General features: G+C 41.6%; 1 protein-coding gene across 1 annotated transcript in view; it reads right to left on the reverse strand.

The window, feature by feature from the left end:
- SLC7A10 (solute carrier family 7 member 10) overlaps window positions 1-20,080 on the reverse strand; it is a 71,285-nt gene extending 51,205 nt beyond the window's left edge. The window contains 2 exon segments of the mRNA XM_044987298.1: window positions 19,862-20,029; window positions 20,032-20,080. Coding sequence (XP_044843233.1) covers window positions 19,862-20,029; window positions 20,032-20,080 — 217 coding nt within the window.
- Between the last annotated feature and the right edge of the window lie 275 nt (window positions 20,081-20,355).

The following is a 20,355-nucleotide window of genomic DNA, read 5'->3' on the forward strand; positions in this document are numbered from 1 at the left end:
TCAAAATAAAAAATTCATTCCAAGCTGAAATCTTGGCATTTGAGGACAGCTCAGAACCAGATATTTCTTTAATCTATTTTCAAAAATATCAGTCTGGTTATTTTAATTTACTTTAATCCAAACAAAATATTTATAAATTAATCAAATTTGACTGCTTTCTGCTCTTTTGTAGAGGATAACTTCTATTTTAGAAAGATTTTGAGGGGTAAATAATTAGTTTTCTTTATGAGTAATTGATTTTTAATTTTCAAAAGAAATATTAAGGTGTCAGATTTTGAAGTTTAAAAACACTTACTAGAGTTCAGGTTCAGCAACTATATTCTAAAGGATCTTACTATACTCAGTATTGTGGATCCATTATTGGTGGTAATAGTATTTTTTATTTTCATTCTTTCATTTTGCTGTTTACTGTTTATATCTAATAGGTATTTATGGCACTTAATAAACATGCATTGTCATGTCTCTCTCAAAGTTCATATCAAGTCAAGGCAGCCGTTAAGAAGTAGACATTCTTTGCGTTATTTTATATGTACTTTCAGAGCACAAATGCTGAAATGTGTTTGATTTCATTTTCATAGACATCTGGGATGCCTTCACAATTTAAAAACAGCAGTAAAACAAGACTGGGCCCCAGATGCCCAGGAAATAAGCCACTCAGTCAAAACAAACAATATGGGCTCTAAAAACAAAACAACTTGAGAGGAAGAGCAGCTGAATTGGGGGGAAAAACTAGTCCAAGATAAGATGGCCTATACTGAAAGGTTTTCCAACCAAGCTCTCAAGAGAGCTATAAAAGGAATTTTAGGGTCATATTCAGAGAGGGAGTTCCACTCCCCCAATTTCATTCTTCCTGTTCCATTCCTTGCTTATCCCTAACAAAACCTGATTATTTGGGCTTTGTGTGAAAAGGAAGAATTTTCACTGTATAAATGTATATAATTAAAAGCAGTAGAGCCTTTGTTCACTCTTTGCAAACTCTATAGGACTTATCCAGAAAAAAGATACCTTGGTTGAAATCCTGGTTCCATTTAAGTCAATGGTAAAAATCTCATTGATTTCAATAGGGCCAAGATTTCACCCACGATCTTTTGGGGGCACACAAGCTCAACAGCTGTGGAACACAGGATGCCCATGGAGCCACTGCAGAGTAGCACCAACTAGACAGCTGTTAAATGCTTACAGTAGAAAGATGGGATACCTGTAAGATTTCGGATTAAAGGAAAAAGGATTGTTACACAGATCAGCGGGGATATCCTACTGAATCACACAGATACGGGAACAATTCCTTTTTGGATCTCACAGAGGAACAAATTACATAACCTTAGGACAAACAGACCAATATAGAACTTGATAATATATCTCAGTTTTCAGAACCCACTGCACGCGGCAGATTACAAATTGTTAGAAATAAAATAACTGTTTTTCTCAAAATTGTTGGATAAAATAACTGCAAAAAGAGGTAAGTCATTTTAGGAGCAGAAAAAGGCCCTTCAGCCCAGTGTAAAACAAATTGCCTGTTGAGACAACAAAAGTTCTGCCAATGTATCCAAAGGAGAAAAGTAAATATACAAAAATTCCTAACCTACAAACACAGGTCAGTATGTCTAAATATTGATTGAAGATTTCTAGAAAAGAGGGCAAACTCTTTCTTGTCTTACTCACACAAGGATGAGTGGTACTGGGCCCAGAGAAAGTGGCATTATTAACATATCTTTGCTAGACTTAACTTTTTCAGTAACCCAGAGCAATTAGTGGTCTCATTTAATGTGCATTATCACTGTTTTCATGATATTTTGTATTTCAACACCATGAACCAATGTGGTGCATTAAAGAGGGAGTTCCAGCCTTAACTCAGTTTCCTGAAATTTGTGCGTTTCAATAAGATCCTTACGTTATTTAAACATAGTTTTTTGTAGTTTATTATTTTAAGATGTTTGGCCTGATCTAGATTATGTTACTTCACATAAGTGATGAAAGGGCCATTGTACTTTGCAGCAGAATGATTGTTACTCATCCAGATCGTTGACCTATTTCTTTGAATCATAAGTACACTTTCTGAAGTTCTGTTGCCTTCAGTAATGCTTTACAATGCTGTGTTTTACACCACTATTTTGAAACAGCTTTGTTTAACATGTAATTTTTAAAAGATTATAAAGAGCGATTGAAAAATACATGAAAGTTTAAAAAAAAGTGACTGAACTCAGTTTTCAGATGCCTAAGGGCTTCTTTTTCAGTAATACTTTCTTTAGGATTGTACACAAGCTTAAATTAATAAGGACTAATTCAGCCCTAGTGTAACTCCATTCTGACAAAAAACTAGGAGGGGATTGCCAACACTTTGGAGGATGGAGCTAAAATTCAAAGAGAGCTTGATAAATTGGAGAACTGGGCTACAGATGACAAAATGAAATTCAACAAAGGCAAACATAAGGTGCTGCACTTGGGAAAGAAAAACCAAATGCACAAATTCAGAATGGGGGATAACTGGCTTGGCAGCAGCACTGCTGAGAACGATCTGGTAGTTGTGGTGGATTGCAACCTCAACAGGAGTCAACAATGTTGCAAAAAAAAAAAAGCAGCAATAAAATGCAATTTTGGGTTCCATTAACAGAGGTATAGCATGCAAGTCGTAGGAGATGATAGTACCACTCTACTCGGGCCTTAGCTGGAGTACTGTGTCCAATTTTGGTCACCGCTGTATAGAAAGGATGTAGAAAAACTGGAAAGGATCCAGAGATGAGTGACAAAAATGATCAGCCATATAAGCAAAGGCTGAAGGAACTGGGTATGTTTAGTTTGGAAAAGAGGAGATTTTTGGGGCTATGTGCAGATCCTGCAACTCTCGATGCTGCTAGGTTATACTTGCTGCAGAACTGCCTAGGCTGTGATGGCATTGATATCTATGATGGACTCATGGGGCTCCTTTGACATGGCTGTGTAGCATCTCAACGGATATTTTGGAGATTCTATTCTGCTAAAGAGGAAAACGTTTTTGAAGGTCATCAGCAGCCCAATGAAACCATATGTGAATGTGCATGTCATTTGCAAGGCCAGGGCTGTGAATTTGGGAATGTTATGGTGATCATGCTCAGCGATATTATTGTGACCACCTGGGCGAACAGTTACTGGATGAAGATGCTAGAACTCTAACTTTTGATGCCATGGTTGGTAAGAGTGAGGCATTTGAGAGGGCTCAGGCTGGAAAGGGTTCTATGTCTTAGACTGCTGCTACTCATGGGTCTACATTTAAACTGTCAGCTGCTCCTCCTGCTTCCATTGCCCAGAGTTTTATGATGCTACTGACTCCCACTCCACAGCCTCGGCAGCAAAAGTTGCCAGCTCCTCACTGTTTCCGCTGTGGTGTACAGGTCATTTGGCCGATTTCTCTGCCTGGCTGGCTAGAACTGCTACACGCTGGGCTTGCTGGAAGGAAGGACACTTTAAGTCAGCATGCCGCTGGTTCACAGTGATGGGAGGCTTGAAGTGCACACTGTAAATGTGAAGCTGCATGAGTCCACCTTTACCAGGGATGCTGTTTCCTTTAGTAGGCATGTGGTATCCCATATCACAGAAATTAATGGTACACCACTGAAATGCAAGGTGGATATGGGTGCTCAAGTTAACATTCTCCCCTCTGGGTTAGTTCATAATCTGGACATTTGCCCAACTATAGCGGTTATAAAAGCCTGGGATGTGTTTGCTTTGCAGACAGTGGGTGGAGCTGTACGCTCTGCTCTACAAAGGCATAGCCTTGACTGCAAAGTTTTACATTAAGGGCACTGCTGCAAATGCTGTTCCATTATTGTCCTATCAGCTGTGCATACTGCTTGGTATTATGCATGAACTCACACAATACTCCTCAGGTGTAGTCATGCTGGCTACAATAGAACTCACACAGTACTCATCAGGTGTAGTTACACTGGCTACAACAGAAGGGGATACCCAACATGTTGTTTAGTGACACTGTGATTTATTTAACGGCGATGGTGTTCTGTCCACAGGATATGTTTACTCTCTACAGTTAGATTCAGACATCAAGCCTTTGCATCACTGCACGCTGTGTACCTCTTGTGGACAAGATCCGTTTAGAACTGCATTACAGGAAAGATAATGGTATCATTTGGGAGGTGGAAGGATCTATGGATTGGAGCTCACCCAGGATGACTGTAATGAATATGTGAAACATGAGCAGTTTCAATTCCTGACCTTCAAAGAGGTGACATGCTGGGGAGGTGGATCCTGGATTTTCTCTTTGTTGGCTTACCAATATGGTTATTAGAAAATATCCGTGGCTGAAAGATTGCAGTTGTTATTGACTTCCAGCACGCGATTTGGGAGGGAGTGCTATCAATGACTCCCTTTTTGTTTAGTTTCTGCTCCTGAGGGATTTCAGAGAGTGGTCTCTCAGCTCCTTGATAATATCCAGGGTTCATGTTACCATTTGGATGACATTACCCGTCCTGAGCATAATGCCATTCTGGAGCAGGTGCTAACCTGACTGACAAGCTGGCAAAAAGTACAGTTTTGCAAAAGATGCTGTGGAGATTCTAGAGCATTCTTTGTTGGTCAATGGTGTGAAACTGACGCCTGAATGGCTACATGCTGTTCCTTTGCTACTGTTACCCACTGATTGTAGAAGTTTATGTTCATTCCATGGCCTACCTCAATACATAGGTGGCCGTGCTCTGCCCCATTTTAGTACCCTTGTCAAAGTACTGTGGGATTTAAGCCAGGGCCAGGGGCAGTTAGTTTGGACTAAAGCAGGGTTTTGTCAAGCCTCTGTCGGATCCCTGCCCATGCTTATTTTGATCCAAGCAACCCTGTAGTGATTTAGGCTGATGCATGCAATTGGGGTCTAGGTGCAGTTCTCCTCCAGGAGGGATGGGCTAGTTATATTTGCATCCCATACTCTCACCCCAATGGAAGGTAAGTATTCCCAGACTGAGCTAGAATGTTTGCTATTGTACACTTCAGTGGGAAGACACTTTACATTAGAAACTAATCATTTGCCTATTTCTGGGCCTCTATGAGTGTGAGGCTGTAACAGTGGGTTATTCAGTTACAGCAGTATAACTTAAATTTGGTACATATCAAAGGAAGACGTAATTTACTTGCCAATGCTCTTTTGAGAAATTCTGCTGGGTTGGTACCCCTGTATGCAGAAATGGCAGAGTATTTTGTCTACATTCTACAAAATCCACGCCAAGCTCATGGTGAATACATGTGCTACGTGATATTTCTTATGCATTGAAGCCTAAGTGGTCATCGCAGCAGTGTTGCAACAATCCTGGATGTGTCTCATGAAGGACATTTGGGAGTTAAGAAGGTGAAGGAACTTCTGCATGGTTATGTTTGCTGGCCAGGGCTGTACTCAGACACTGAGCAGTGTATGAAGGCATGCTCAGCCTGCACAATGCATAGAATTACTGCTCCGCTGGCCCCTTTGAAATTGGTAGTCACAGACAGACCGTGGCAGAGAATTGCAGTGGCTATGACTGGCCCCTCAACTGCACTTCATAATGGCTACACACTGGTTTTTGACTGTTGTAGATGATTATTGACGTTACCCATTTGCATTCATAATTTCACAAGGCACCTCAAACACTTGCCTTAACACTTTATTTGCAATGTTTGGGGCCTACCAGATAGCCTTGATTCAGATGATGGGACACCTTTTGTATCAAGAGAGTTTGAAGGCTTTCTGACAAGTATTGGTATAGTACATTATAAATCTGCTGTGTACCATCTCTAAGGAAATGGGATAGTGGGGAGACTGCATGGGACTCTGAAGAAGCATTTACTGGAGGAATGTCGAGGTACACCCTTCCCTATTGCATTGAGTCATGGTTTATATGATATTCGTGTACCTCATGAAAGTACTGGAGAAACCCCTTTCTACTGGCTCTTCGGCCAACCTGTAAGGACAAAGTTGTCTGTGCTGATGGAAAAAGGTTCATTGCACTCCTTCCCCTGTGAAAGTTGGATCCCCTACCTTAAAGGGTTAGAAATGCTGGTAACTTGATGTAAATAAGAAAACTGCTTAGGCAAAGCTTGTAGCTTGCTAAAATTAAACTTTAATCACTAGAAAGTGTGTTTTGTTTTGTTTGTACCCATATCTGTCTCTTTTTATCTTATTTAATATCACTTATATTTCTGTTCTTTAATAATAAACTTACTCTTGTTTTATTATAAAACCAAATCATTGCTATGTATTAAAGTGAAGTGTGAGTTTTCTGCTAACTTAGGCTGGTATGTACGCTGTCTCTTTTGAGGCAGTGAACTTAATAATTTCTGTGAGTGTCACAGTGACAGGCACTGGACACTGTAGAGAGAGTCTCTGGGGGAACTCGGGAATTGGGTGTATGCTACCTGCAAGGCAAAGTTTAGCCTGGAGAGTCTTGAGGAGTTTGTTGGTGGAGCTGACACACAGTCTAATTGCCAGCAAAGCTCACTCTAGCTGAGGCAGTGAGGTAACACAGTGACTAACGGCTCTGAATGTCCTGAGCAGAACATCACAATAACACGCATAAAGGAACAATGGAGGGAGCTATTAATTGGGGAATTATGGGAGAATGTCCCTGCCTGACTCCAGCCAGGCTGGCAAGGTTTCTCTTCCCAGGGCTGCGATGCTAAGAGGATGCCAAAACCTTAAAGATGCTGACACAGAGAAGACAAAGGGGTTGCATGGGTTGTCAGCAGCTGCCCTGGGGCAACCTCTGATAAAGCAGGGCCGGCTCCAGAGCCCAGCGGGGCAAGCACCCGCCTGGGGCGGCCCTTTCCCGGGGGGGCGGCAGGCTGGGCCGGCGGACCTGCCGCAGTCATGCCTGCGGGAGGTCCACCGGAGCCCCGGGAGCAGCGGACCTGCCGCAGGTATGACTGCGGACGGTTCGCTGGTCCCGCGGCTCGGCTGGACCTCCCACAGGCATGACTGCGGCAGCTCAACCAGAGCCGCCGGACCAGCGAACCGCCCGCAGCTGCGGGAGGTCCAGCTGAGCCGCGCGACCAGCGGACCCTCTGCAGTCATGCCCGCGGGAGGTCCGCTGCTCCCGCGGCTCGGGGGCGCCTCCCGGGCATGACTGCTTGGGGCGGCCAAATTTGTAGAGCCGCCCCTGGATAAAGAGACCCACAGAGTGAATGCTGCAGCAGGGCAATATGCGTCTTTCAGCCCAAGATTGAGGTAACTGGGCTGAATGGAATTTACCAAAGATTGCAATAAAAGGCAAAGTATTATTGTTTTTACCCTTTGCTCTACATGCTATGTATCTTTGGGTGAATTAATAAAGGTTTGTTTTGAAGAAGCTGTTTTTTTAAGTCCCTTTAAGCAGCCACATTCACAGCCACAGCTCCGGGAGGAAAGGGCTTACAGGTGCCAAACACAGTTGGGCCTGTCATATTTACAGCTGGGAAACGAGGGCTACCACCCGGAGATCCATTTCCAGAATGGATAAAATGGGTCCACCCTTGAGAGAGGTGAAGGAAGCCAGGAATGTCATCTGAGAGGTGCACCTGAGATGAGCAAAAAGGGGTCTAAGGTGAGTCTTTCCTTGTAACCACAACACAGTGAGATACCCATCTCCAGCAGCCGATGTTACACAAAATAGATATGAAAGACGAATAGATTTGTTTATTAAATTGAGTGATTAGCATGTGGATTCAATAATGTGAATGACCTCTAGTGACAGAAAAGTTCCATAGTGAATGTAAGTTTCCAGATCTTCTTGGAATACGAAAGAGAGCTGCTATACTCTGATAGTCTAGATTTGTTTGGCTCCTGTCCCTTATTAGCAGGACTTTGCCCTCCCTAACCTTGCACTGATATTCTGATGAACTATATGGTCAAATCAGTGTTGTTTATATAACTTTGGAGAATATCTGATTTTCTTCTTTTCATTTTCCTATTTCCTTCATATTGTGAATCTCAATATTTATTTTATTTAGGAACTTATTCATCTCTTTCTTTAACTCCTGCGATGATGATGATTTCATCAACTGAGTCTACTGCTTTATTATCATATGTCCAAATTAATTTCAACTAAATTTTTGGTTTTGGGTCTCAATTTAGCAATTGTTTTGATTGTATTCCCCTATTGTTAATGTTTTCATCAACTTTGCCATTGCATGACTTTAACCACTACCTGCTAGCCTAAAACCAATCCACAATAATAGGGAATAAAGGGTTGTACCATCTGATGGTTATTTTTGTGTCTGTACATTGTCTAGGCCCTTAATCACATGCTTAAATCTGTCTGTTCAGGACAGCACTTAAGTATGTGCTTAAAGTTAACTGTGTGTTTACATGCTGTCCTGAAGGGAAATGCTTTCCCGAATCACAGCCATACTGGACAGGTGTCCAATCACATAATAGTTACCACAGTTGTATTAAGTGGAAATCTCAGCAGAATGGGAGCAAGAACTGAATGAGTAGGAGCTTCTTACCCCTAGAATTATCTTCTTCAGTTTAGAGGTGAAGCATATGGGGCTGGTTAGAGTTGGAAAGTTTTTTTTTGTTTTTCTTTTTGTCTTTACAGTACCTTTCTGTGGGTGGCCAAAGGCCATGAGTCTCCTGGACCTTTCATAAACACTAAATTTGTTTTTAAAAATGAACAAAGCCACCTCAAAACTAAAACAGAATTTTGCCCTTGCACAAATTCATCTGATCACTGCTTTTTTAGAACTGTAAAAGATTCAGTCTGGTCACTGCAATCTCACCTCTCTTTCCCACTCCAAATAATTCTACTTTCTTTATTTTCACAGTGGTTTAAATAGTTGAGGTGTTTTGTCATCTGGTTGATTAGTCCATATCCTCTCTCAATGCTCAAAAATGAAACTTTCCAAGGTACTCCTTGGAAACTTTATAAAGTACTCCTGATCAATGACCTATAGAGCAGTGATGATGACCCCATGAATTTCTACATTCCTCTAAATATAGAACTCTCTGACCCATTTACCTTTTCTGCTCTTGTACTTCATTTTCAACCATGTTCACCATCACATATCTGTAGTAATCTTGAATAACTTGCTTTTGATGTTCAACAACAATAATAAAGGGGAAATTTTCAAAGCTAGAAAGGGCAGTAAGGTACCCAGTTGCCACTGAAAGTCAATGGGAATAGGAGGCTTTTCTTCTTTTTATATCTTTAACAATCTCCCAAAAATGTTTTGCTCTGATCTTTGAAACGTGAGAATTTCTTACTGGTAGAATTTTTTTAAATGACTGAATCTAGGAATCGGAACACTGGATACTAGCCCTAAAGTGGAACTTTGTGACCTATAGATTTTTCAAAAGTGTGGGCCAAATTCAGGTCCCATTCACTGAGGCATAGACCTATTAATTCTAAGTAGAGTTAATGTGGTCCCAAATTCTGACCTAAGTGCAGCCTCACTGGAGGCCACCATGCAAATTATTCTTTCCTTGTGCAGAAATAATCAACGGAAGATGTGAAATGACCAAGTCAGTGACCACATGCAATAAAATGGGGTAGCCATGCCCTGTGCCCCACCAAAGATCGCTCCTTTGGTTTTGGAGAACCTAAACTGGAACACAACTTTATGCAGTGATATTGCTGACTATTTTTATGTATACAGCATTAATACTGAATAATATGTCAAACCATGCAGGAAATCTGTGTCTGGGTGAAACTGGAGGCATTTTGACTTTTAGTCTAGTGGATGCTGAGTGAATTATCATGCTGATGTGTTTGGCCTTTGATGGAAGGAAGAGAAGGGTGCTCACTCTGTCTGTAAATTTCCTCCTAGCCAGATTAACAAATTGCACTGGGAACAATGTTGTAGATAACCACTTGCCTAATTTAAGTACAAGGTTCAGTCCTGTAATACTTTCAGGCAAAACTCCAATGGAGGTCAATGCCTGGGGCACCTGTGGACTGAGTCAATAATGAATAAAGAGAGAGGCTGGTAAGCTAAAAAACACATTTACTAGTTTCCTTCAGATTTGCAGGAGAGCAAGATTTGTATATTTTCAATATTCTGCCATATACAATAATGAAGCAGCAGGCAGGCATGGAAGAGGGATGTTGAGATGTGCACTTGACTCTGTTTTCTTGGTGGTGGGGAATGCAGTAGAGAAGCGGCAACTCTTTCTTTGGTGGACTGATGGAATTTTTTTGGGAACAGACAGAAAAAATAATATTGTTAGGATAGGTTAAATTTTGGGCATTTCAGCTTTGACAAATACTCTGTAATTTTATGATGCCTGCCACCAGGGTAGGAAAGAAAGCATAGCAGCTAGGAGAAAAAAGCAAAACAAAACAAAAACAATGGAGGCTTCAAATGAAAAGTTTGGGGAGGGAAATTAAAATAAAAGGCTGCCTCTACCAAACCAGCTCTGCAGGTTGTGAGGCTGCCAAACAGAAAAAGCTACATTATATTAGAAGGAAATGAATCAAAAGGCACAGGAAAAAGAGATTTATGGAATTGCTGAAAGCTGGCACTGTACTGCCAGACCAGTAGTAACACATTACTGAAGGATGCTACCTTTGTTTTCTTGTCTATCCATGAAGTGGTGAAAGCCACTGTTCTAAAGTATTCAAATTTCTGATAATCCATGCAAGACACCTTAAGTACAGAGATTTCCAGTAGATTTTGGGACATCCATAATAGAAAACCCAACATTTTAGCTCTCTCATCCTAGTGGTTGCATTCTGCACAGCAAGAAGTTGTCACTTGTAGGGAAGGAGAGAAAAAAAGTCATTCTGTACATAACCTCTGCCAACTAATACACTGGAAACAGAGTTGTAGTAGAAATGCTGAAGGCTTTCCCTTAAGCATCAAGAATAGTACAAACAACTCTTTGAATCTCTAAAAAGTTCATAATTAAGATCGCAAGATTGAATTCCATTATATCCTGTTCCTCTCCTACAAAAGCATATGAAAATGACCTGGTCATGTAACATTATTTTTTTTTTATTGTTTTGGTTCTTGCTCTTTGTACAGTACAGGGGTCACTCTGCATGTCGCATTCTCCTGGATGGAAATCAACTGTGGCAGGAAGGGAGAAGGAAAGACAAACAAAATTGTTTCTGTGTACAGCAAGACTCAATTAGGAAAATTGAATGTTAAATTGTTTTGTTTTTTCTCTTCTGCTGCCAGGAATCTCTAATTAGAACTTTTTTTCATCTTCTCTCTCCATGTAACCCACTTTAGATTGCAGAGGTGAGCTTTAAGCTCAGAAGTTGCAGGATTTCCATGGCACATTATCACACGTTGAATTGTGCTGTTTTAACTTGCTGGTGAAGCTGAAACATATTTTCCACTCCCAGATATCTGCCTTCAATGATCCTAATAGATAACTACATGCTGGTATGGCCGTAAATATCTCTATGGCAAGATTTCACCACCACAGTTTATTCAGCAGAGTGGTGGTACAAAAATATAAATCACTCAGAATCACTCCAAACTTTGGGTGGGCTCCTCTAGGTTTCTTTTTCTCCCTCAGAGTAACCTCCAATTTTCCCCACTGACAACATCAAACCTCTTCCTTTTATTCTTGGTTTTAAGATAGAAACTCACCATGCTGGATATTATATAATTCCAAATCATGGCTGCTTCCCAGCTATTCTTTTAGTAAGTCTGGATAACTAGTGTTCAGTAATTATGACTCTGAGTCTGGGCTAGGACTCAGGATTTCACTGAAATATTTTTTTTTGCAAAAACCTGATAAATCAGTAGCAGTCTATGGCCATTTGCTAGCAAGAAAGAAGTATCATGAATCAGAAATCTCACTGCCACCCTTAAAAGTGATACTTCTGGGAGTGAAGTCACAGCATTCAGATAGTGGGTTGCTGTTTGGGAGGGCAAAGTAAGGTAAACAAAATATTTTATTAAAAAAATTGTTTTAGATGAATGTACATGTAGATTAATAGGTTCTTCTGAACATATCTGGAGGTACCCAATGTCTCTTGAACCAGGTACATTGATAAACTGCGATCATCAGTAAAACAGGAAATATGTTGAGTTTTAGCTAGATCTGTCTTCATGGTCCTATTTCTTGTTTTTCTAAAGAGTGTAATAGAAAGAGACTGATTTACAAAATTAGCTACATGCAACTGACAGTGTAAAAATGTGCATGCAGCTCTGTACCAAATTTGTTTGTGCAAGTAACACAATTAGGTTAACTACATGAGAGCATGGCACATTAGATGCTTGCTACCTTTTGTCCATAATTACCCAATTTACATTGCAAAGGACACGTACATTTGCAGGTACATTTTGAAAATATAACGGATAACGGTGAATTTTAGGCTGAAAGGTTGTGTCTATGCTGCAATCACGAGATGTAATTACAATTTGTGTAGACATACTCGTTTTAACTTTCATCTAGCTAGCTCAGGTACCAGAACCACAACAGTCTGGGCTTCAGCGTAAGCTAATCACCCAAGGAGTAATCCAGGATTCCTGGCATGCTTGTACAGCCCATGCTGCTGTGGTGTGACTGCTTTCTTACCTGAGCTAGCTAGATTAAACTAGGTCAGGAATGTCTATGCAAGTAGAATCACATACTGAGATTCCTCTGTAGACATATCCTGTCACATTAATTATGTTGTAGTTTTTAATTGTTCTCAGTTCTTGTGTTGTTCTAACAATGGCATATGGTCAAAATTACATAGGGTCAAGTCCTGAAGCTCCTTACTTTGTTTGCTTTCACTCAATCTGTGCTCAGGCAAAAGTCCCATTGAAGTCAAATACGGGGAAATGTGGTCTAGATGAAATTACTATAAGGTGGGAGCACAACTGGTTGAAAAAACATGCTCAGCATCGTTACCAATGGTTTCCTATCAAACTTGGAGGATATATGTAGTGAGGTGCCACAAGGCTCTGTTCTGGATCTGGTACTGTTTAGAATTTTTATTGATGACCTGGATGATGAAGTGGAGAGTACACTTATCAAATTTGCAGCTGTCACTGAGCTGGGAGGGGTTGCAAGTACTTTGGAGGACAGGATTAGAATTCAAAAAGACCTTGATAAATTGGAGAATTGGTCTGAAATCAACAAGATGAAATTTAATAAAGACAAGTGCAAAGTATGACACTTAGGAGGGAAAATCAAACACACAATTACAAAATGAGAAATAACTGGCTAGAGAGTAGAACTACAGAAAAGGATATGGGAGGTTATACTGGATCACAAATTAAATGTAAGGAAACAATGTGGTATGAAAAAGGCACACATGCTGGAGTGGGTTAACAGGAGTTTTGGGACATGAGAGGTAAGTCACAGGAGGTAATTGTTTCACTCTACTTGGCACTGGTGGCTGGAGTACTGTGTCCAGTTTTGGTCACCACACTTTAAGAAAGACGTGGAGTGTCCAGATGAGAGCGCAAAAAAAGAAAAGGGAAAAAAGATACAATGTTTAGAAAAACTGTGAGGAAAGATTAAAAAGCTAGGAATGTTTAGGCTTAAGAAGAGAAGACAAAGGGAGACCTGATAACATTTTTCAAATATTTGGGCTGTTACATATAAAGAGGATGGTGGATCAATTGCTCTGCATGTCCACTGAAATTAGGACAAGAAGTAATGGGCTTAATCTGCAGAAAGGGATATTTAGGTTAGATATTAGGAAAAACTTTCTAATTATAAGGATAGTTAAGTACTGGAATAGGTTACTGAGGGAGGCTGTGTAATTCCCATCACTGGAGGTTTTTAAGAATAGGTTAGATAAACACCTGCCAGGGATGGTCTAGATATACGTGGAGGGATGACTTCTTGAGGTCCTTTCAAGCCTTACATTTCTATCATTCTATGTAAAGCATGCACAAAATATCAATGAATTAACACTTTTGGATTTAGATATCAGTTTGCAAACTTGATGTTTGAACAACTATGCAATAGTTGTAAAAATTATTTAATAAATGATAGAAGCACATGAGTAATTACTTTAAAAACTGCATTAATTTAATCTAGGTGAGTACTGGTGAACCTTCATTTACAGTATTGCTGAATATGTTAACAGGCAATTAATAGCTGAAACCCAGAATAGGTCTTCTTTTCTTGTATGTGGCTGTGTTTAAAACAGAGAGACCAGGTAGCGTGCGCCTACAGAAGCTCTCAGGCACATTACAAAATTCTGCAGTAGAGATGAATTGCCAGAGAGGTTTGTTACCACTACCAAACACAGTGTCCAGCTCTGTAGACATTAAGAAATGGTCTCTTTTTGAATTGGAACAGAAGGTTTTTGTATTTAGTTTTGTATTTATAACAGGGTATCCCATAATTCTTTACCTCAACCTTTTGGGCTGTATTCTTCAAGTATTAGTTTGTCTGAATGCAAATGTTTTTAAAAAGTTACAAATGTTATGAAGACTGTTCCTGCTTCACATCAGAAAGTTATGCCGATGAGGGAAGACAGAAGTCTGTCCACTGGGATGGAGCAGTGGGGGGGTGTAGGCCTTTATATTCTTGCCTGAACATTGTACATTATTATTATTATTATTCATATAAGCATATTGGTTGGGGTTTCTTCATATTTATTTATGCTACACTGAAATAGCATTTCTCGCCTCTCACCCCATCCTACTCCTTAGAACAGAGGTTCTCAACTGGGGGGCGGGTGCCCTTGGGGAGGCACTGGACTTTCGAGGGAGATTCACTGACCCCTCTGATGGCTCTGTGCTTGTGGTAGAAATGTATGTGGGGCAAACGCCAGGTTGCATCGCCACTCAATCAGGTTTGGCCTAGCTGTCCCTCTGCCGGCTATGCCAAATTTGAATGTGACCTGCCACACCAGATTACAGTACCACTCAGGTTTGGTCCTGCTGCCCTAGGCAGAATATGTTGCCCTAGGAAGCTGCCAAGTTTGCCTATAGCTAGAGTGGGCTCAGTGAAGAGGCAAAAACTTCTGAGTAGAGTATGTATATATCACTGCCTTCTATGGGATGGAACTGGAATTGATCAACTGTAGGGCATAGACCACCTATTAATAATAGCAAACAGAGATTTTCCTTTAGCTCAAGTAGCGGAAGGCTGTACTTTTGGAGCAGGAGGAAATGAGTTCTCCCTCAGCTGCAGCTGTGAAGTTTCAAGTTGCCATGCTGTGTTACATAATGACAAATGCAAAATCTTGAGAGGCCATGGATTTGCTACAGTATCCTCCAGTACACCAGATAATGACACTTACAGACATGAAAGAAAGATCATCCAACAGGACAAAGTACTGTCACCAAATTGGCACTCTACCATCAATTCACTGTGCTAAGGAACACTTGGAAAGCAAAAGGAAAACTAAGAAACTATTTTTATTTCCAATTACAAATATAGTAGTCATGCTTTATTTGAAACAAACAGAAGTAGCAACCGCAGAATTGTTCATCACATATGTATATTGTCTTGGTCATGTTATTTTTCAAATAACACCCATTCATCTTCACCCCCTTATTGTAAGTTTTCGGTTTGAATTATTGGAAAGACATGATCTTTTAGGGTAGTGATCCATAATTAGGTGCTTGTAAGATTTCCCACTGAAAGCCCGATTTTACAAGGACTTCTAATTTATCAGTTTTAAATTTTATTGGCTTACATTTTGGTGTAATGTGTACAAGTTAACAGTATATAGTAAATTACTTAATAAATATAGGGCAAAATTATTTTCTAATGCATTTTCTGAGTCTAAAATGTACTTTTATTAGTTAAATATTGTATATTTACTATAATTTGACAGCAGTAGCCTCTTCTGCAGGTGCAGAGAGACTATTTTCTTCATTTCAGTTAATGGAAAGCTGGATGGTTTCCTGCCAAGATCTGTGTGACGATGTCCCTTTTTTTCCATGTGGAAGTAGGGGTGTCATCTTCCTGGCTCTGTCTCCCCCACCATCATCCTACAACCATCCCATAATCCCGAGATCTCCTTGAGGTATCCAGAGGGAGACAGGAAGTAGAAGGAGACTGGTGGACTAAGACCATCTTACCATGCCATGGCAATCAGTAGGAAATCCACTGTAAAAACCAGGAAAGCGTTAAGCTGTGGAGCTGCCCAATGCAGTGGAAACCTCTTTAAGGCGGGTGGGGGTGAGGGATGGTGGTGAGGCAGGGCACAGGGGATCAGGAGAGACCACAGAGACTCTAGCAAATCTCTTGAAATCCAGGGAAGATTTCAGGGGATCTGTGGGTGTTGGGAGCTGTTCATTTCCCCTGCTCATTACTGAATTAAGTTACATCAATGTTATTCCTACTCTGCACCAGTGCAGTACGTCAGCATTAGGAGTTGCACTGATGTAATTACACAGATGTAGTTATATTAGTGCCATTTTTTTTAATGTAGAAAAGCCCATACTCTCCCCAGTAATTATGCCATTGCATGCAGAACTCTTTGCAACATGACAACTCCCCTCTGTCTTTTAAACAATTTTCTTAATTATACTGATAGCAGTTCCATCAATCAGTTATACAGCAGTTATTATCTCAAGTGAATTAAACAAATTATAGGCCCTGTCTTGCCAAAGAGCAGACCCTGCCGGCGCTCTGTGACCCACCCAGGTTGTGCAGCCATGGTGACTACTTTGTGTCCTCATGGGGTGACACCTTCCCCTCCCAGAGGCTGTGTTTGACTCTACTGAGTTTAATTGTCAGTCTGACAGTTGGGTGCTTGTGGATGAGGTCGGGGGAGGTACTGAGCATGTATAGCACCTCCGTGGCCTCTTAGCCTGGGGCAGATTCCTCCCCTGCTGTAGATGGGGTGACACAGCCCAAATACATCTCTCTGACAGCTCCGAAACACAAGTCAGAGAAGGTGACAGGAAGGGATTGGGAACCCATTAGAATCACCGCACCTCTATGGTAATTAACTGGGGAGAGGATATGAAGAAGGGGGAGCCACCCAGTTACAGAATTGCTCAGTCTGTCAACCTGCATTGAGTTTCCCAGTATTTGGTAGTTTTCTTAAAGCCACAACTGCCAGATCCATGTGACTATTTGAGAATCCCAGCTTTCGGTTATAAAAGGAACGTTTCTAGCCCTCATGGTTCTCTGTCCCTGTCCAGCTCCACAGCTCACACTAGTGGCCTAGTTTATCTTCTCCCCACTTACACACCAGACCAATTGTTCCCAGCACAGTTTGAGCTGGTGAGCAGGTAATTCATGTAGCTTTCAGGGAGCTACATTCCCTGTACAGCTGCCTCAATAATAACTTGCATGTATATATCACCTTTCACCTGAAAGGGGCCCCAAACACTTTACCAAGGTTAACAAGGGATGTACAAAAGGACCAAATATTAACCTTACAATCTGCCCTGATGGTGTGTAGCTGCATCACCCCAGGAGCAGACTGGAGAATGAGCTGGGTTCTGGGAGGCATGTGTGTGTGTCTGTGCACCTGGATGTCTACGCTCTTTGACAAATTGGGGATGGATCCAGGGCGCCTCTCCAGCCCCCTCCCATCCATTTGCTCCTACTGAAAAATATTGGGTAAGTAATCTATGCACTGCCAAATGCCCCCACCTCTCACATGGCCAAGTCAAAATCTGAGCAAGACCAAACAAGGGATCAAGGTTGAGGGTGGAGCTTACGTCAGTGTGGGTAATTAGACTAGATACAGCCCTTAATGAGACTCCTTGTTGAGTATGGCCGATAGTGATCATGTCACTCACCGCTGACATACAACCACCTATGAGGTGAACGTAGCAGTGGTTTAACACTGCATAGAAACACTACACAACAGTTTAAGGCATGAAGTAAATAAGAATAGCATATCCAAATGAAAATGAATCAAGAATTTAACTAAGCAGATTATAATTACCCAAACTGGCATATGGCCAGCACACCAGGTTAAATGGCCCAGCTCTTGCAAAAAGATCTCTAATACCCTTTGAGATCTTGCCACAAGGCCTTTAATGACTATAGATGGTTAATACATAAATTTTACATGATACAATGTAACATTTGTTATAAATTCATTTCCATTTGTTGGCATTGGTACTTTGATGCTGCATCTGAAGAGACTTTGAATCGGATTGTTAAAAGTTTGGGATACTTTGGGCACTATAGTTAAAACAGGTAAAACAACAGGTCTTTTTGGTGTGTTCCTTAAGTCACTCCTGAGTGAAGATGGTTAGTTTAATTAACACTGCACAGATTATGTTCAGAAAGACTATTATGTTCAGAAAGGACCAAATCTTAAAGCCATAACATAAGCAGTCTCAGTGACTTACTGATGTAAGTAAATGTTGAAGGACCAGGTGCTAGGATTCTATGGAATTTTGCATTGATATGAGCACGCGATATCAATTGGAATTACACACACACAGAGAGGTGTAAAAAGGGATGATTGAGTGTTGTATAGATACTCAAGAAATCAATATAGTCAGCTCAAATTTCTAAAATGTGTAATCAAAAGAATACAAAATCCATATAACGATAATAAGCTACTGGAAAAGCTGCAGATGATATATTCTTAATCTTAGTACAACTACAATACTCATTGTGTTGAGCGAGATGAGATCACTAAGATATGAAAGGCAATGCAAATAGTTCAGGTTCAGACCAGATTGGTTTTGAGAGTTTATAATTCAAAAGGAAATGTTAGTACAGTACTTATTTAACTTTTAGCTATGTTGTTGTTAATTCTAATAGTTGGTTTTGCCTGTAGAAATAAAATGAATGGATTCCTTTTCAAGCATAGTGTTAATCATCAAGAAAGATGGACTGGAATGGATTGTAGACTTTTGACATTTGGAGCAGGCTCACTGTCCTGTACCCTTGTGCATATTTTTAATCTCCCAATTGTAAAGTGCAAGATGCCAGAGCTCTGGAAACAGGTACCAGTTATCACTTTTCATAAATACATTGTAAGAAATCATCTCTGTAATGAAACAGAATGTTATTTCTTTGTGGACAGTTTACTGGTATTGGAAAAATCTGATTTCATCTCATCACTTAATATAGTTATATTAGTAGATGGAAGACAACTGTAGTACAATAGATGACGGTTACTATGTCGAGGTTCTTATCTATTGACTTAGAGTCTTGTGAATGGAGTTTTATTTGTAAACCAATTATATTTTGGCATTTCAGATTTAGACAATGATCTGTAATAGGCTTTAAATCAAAAATGGTTAAAATCTATTTTGGGTTACAATGCTGGATGCTTTGGCTGACAGCTTTAGGTCTTTATGTGGACTTCCACTGTTGCCTTTCTTTAAGATAACAGAGAACTTGGGTTTGGTACATACTGCAAAATGCACTGTGTAAGGTTCTGAATCGCCTGTAGTTCAACAACTTATATCTACAGCTCCCCTTGATTATGGTGACACTTTCTGTATACTGGCTTTTCAATCAGAATTCTCAGGAATTGTAGACTTTGGCACCAGTCTATGCTCCGGCATTTTAATCAATGCTATAGCTTATTGCACCACCCACAAGAACACCTTTGTAAATGAAATGACATAATTCTAGAGGTTTTATCTATTGCTTTGAAATACAGGCAGCACATAATTAAGTTATTGTACCTGGGAATTTTCATTGCAGGGGAAGGAAAAGCGTTTCATATTAACACGAGTGCCCATGAAATGCATTTTACTTGTTAATCTTTCTTCTGTCTCTATATATAATAAATAGTGCTCGATACATATTAGAGCTAAATTCATTAATCTGCCTCTCCAGGGATCAACGATGAAGACATGAAACACAACCCCTTCGTGGCTGTTGCCGCAGCTGCCTGCGCTCTGCAGGGAGCTTATCAGCGGCGCTCGCAGCCCTGATCTCTGCTCCCCACCAGCCTGCGCGTTACCGTTTCCCGCCCCGCAGGAGCAGCGCCGAGCGCCCCGCTTTAAGGCGAAACCCTTCTCCCGCCGGCGCTGCCCCTGTCCGGACACGTTTCTCGCGCGGTGCCCGGCCGGGGCGGGGAGCTCTCACCGATGATGATGGCACAGGCGCTGACCAGCCCGATCTCCTTCTTCAGAGCCACTCGCTCGGAGCTGCGGCGGCGGGGCGGCGCGGCGGGCGGCGGGGCGGCGAGGCTCTTGCCGGGGGTCGGGCGCGGAGTCTCCCCAGCCATCTCTGCCCCGGCGACTCCCTTCCCTCTGCCCCGCTCAGCCGCAGAGCCGCTGGAGAGCGCTCCAGCGGCCGGCGCATGCGCGGCTGGGCAGGGTGCGCGGCTCTGGCGAGCGGGGCCATTGCGGGGCCCCCCGCGCGGCGCTGTCGGGGGAGCCTCCCGGGACGCGATCTGCCCCTTTCGCCTCTGCGCATGCTCCGAACCGCAGCGCCCCGCGGGTGTGCACGTGCCCGCTGGGGCCGCGAAGCTGCTGCCCCTGCCCCTGCCCCTGCCCCTGCCCGCCCTTTGCGCGGAGCTTCAGCCGAGTTCTGCCTCGGGGAGCCGCCCCCCGCCCAGGGCAGCGGGGGAGCCTGCG

This window comes from Mauremys mutica, chromosome 14 (genome assembly GCF_020497125.1).
Source record: "Mauremys mutica isolate MM-2020 ecotype Southern chromosome 14, ASM2049712v1, whole genome shotgun sequence".
In the NCBI taxonomy this organism is placed as follows: Eukaryota; Metazoa; Chordata; order Testudines; family Geoemydidae; genus Mauremys; species Mauremys mutica.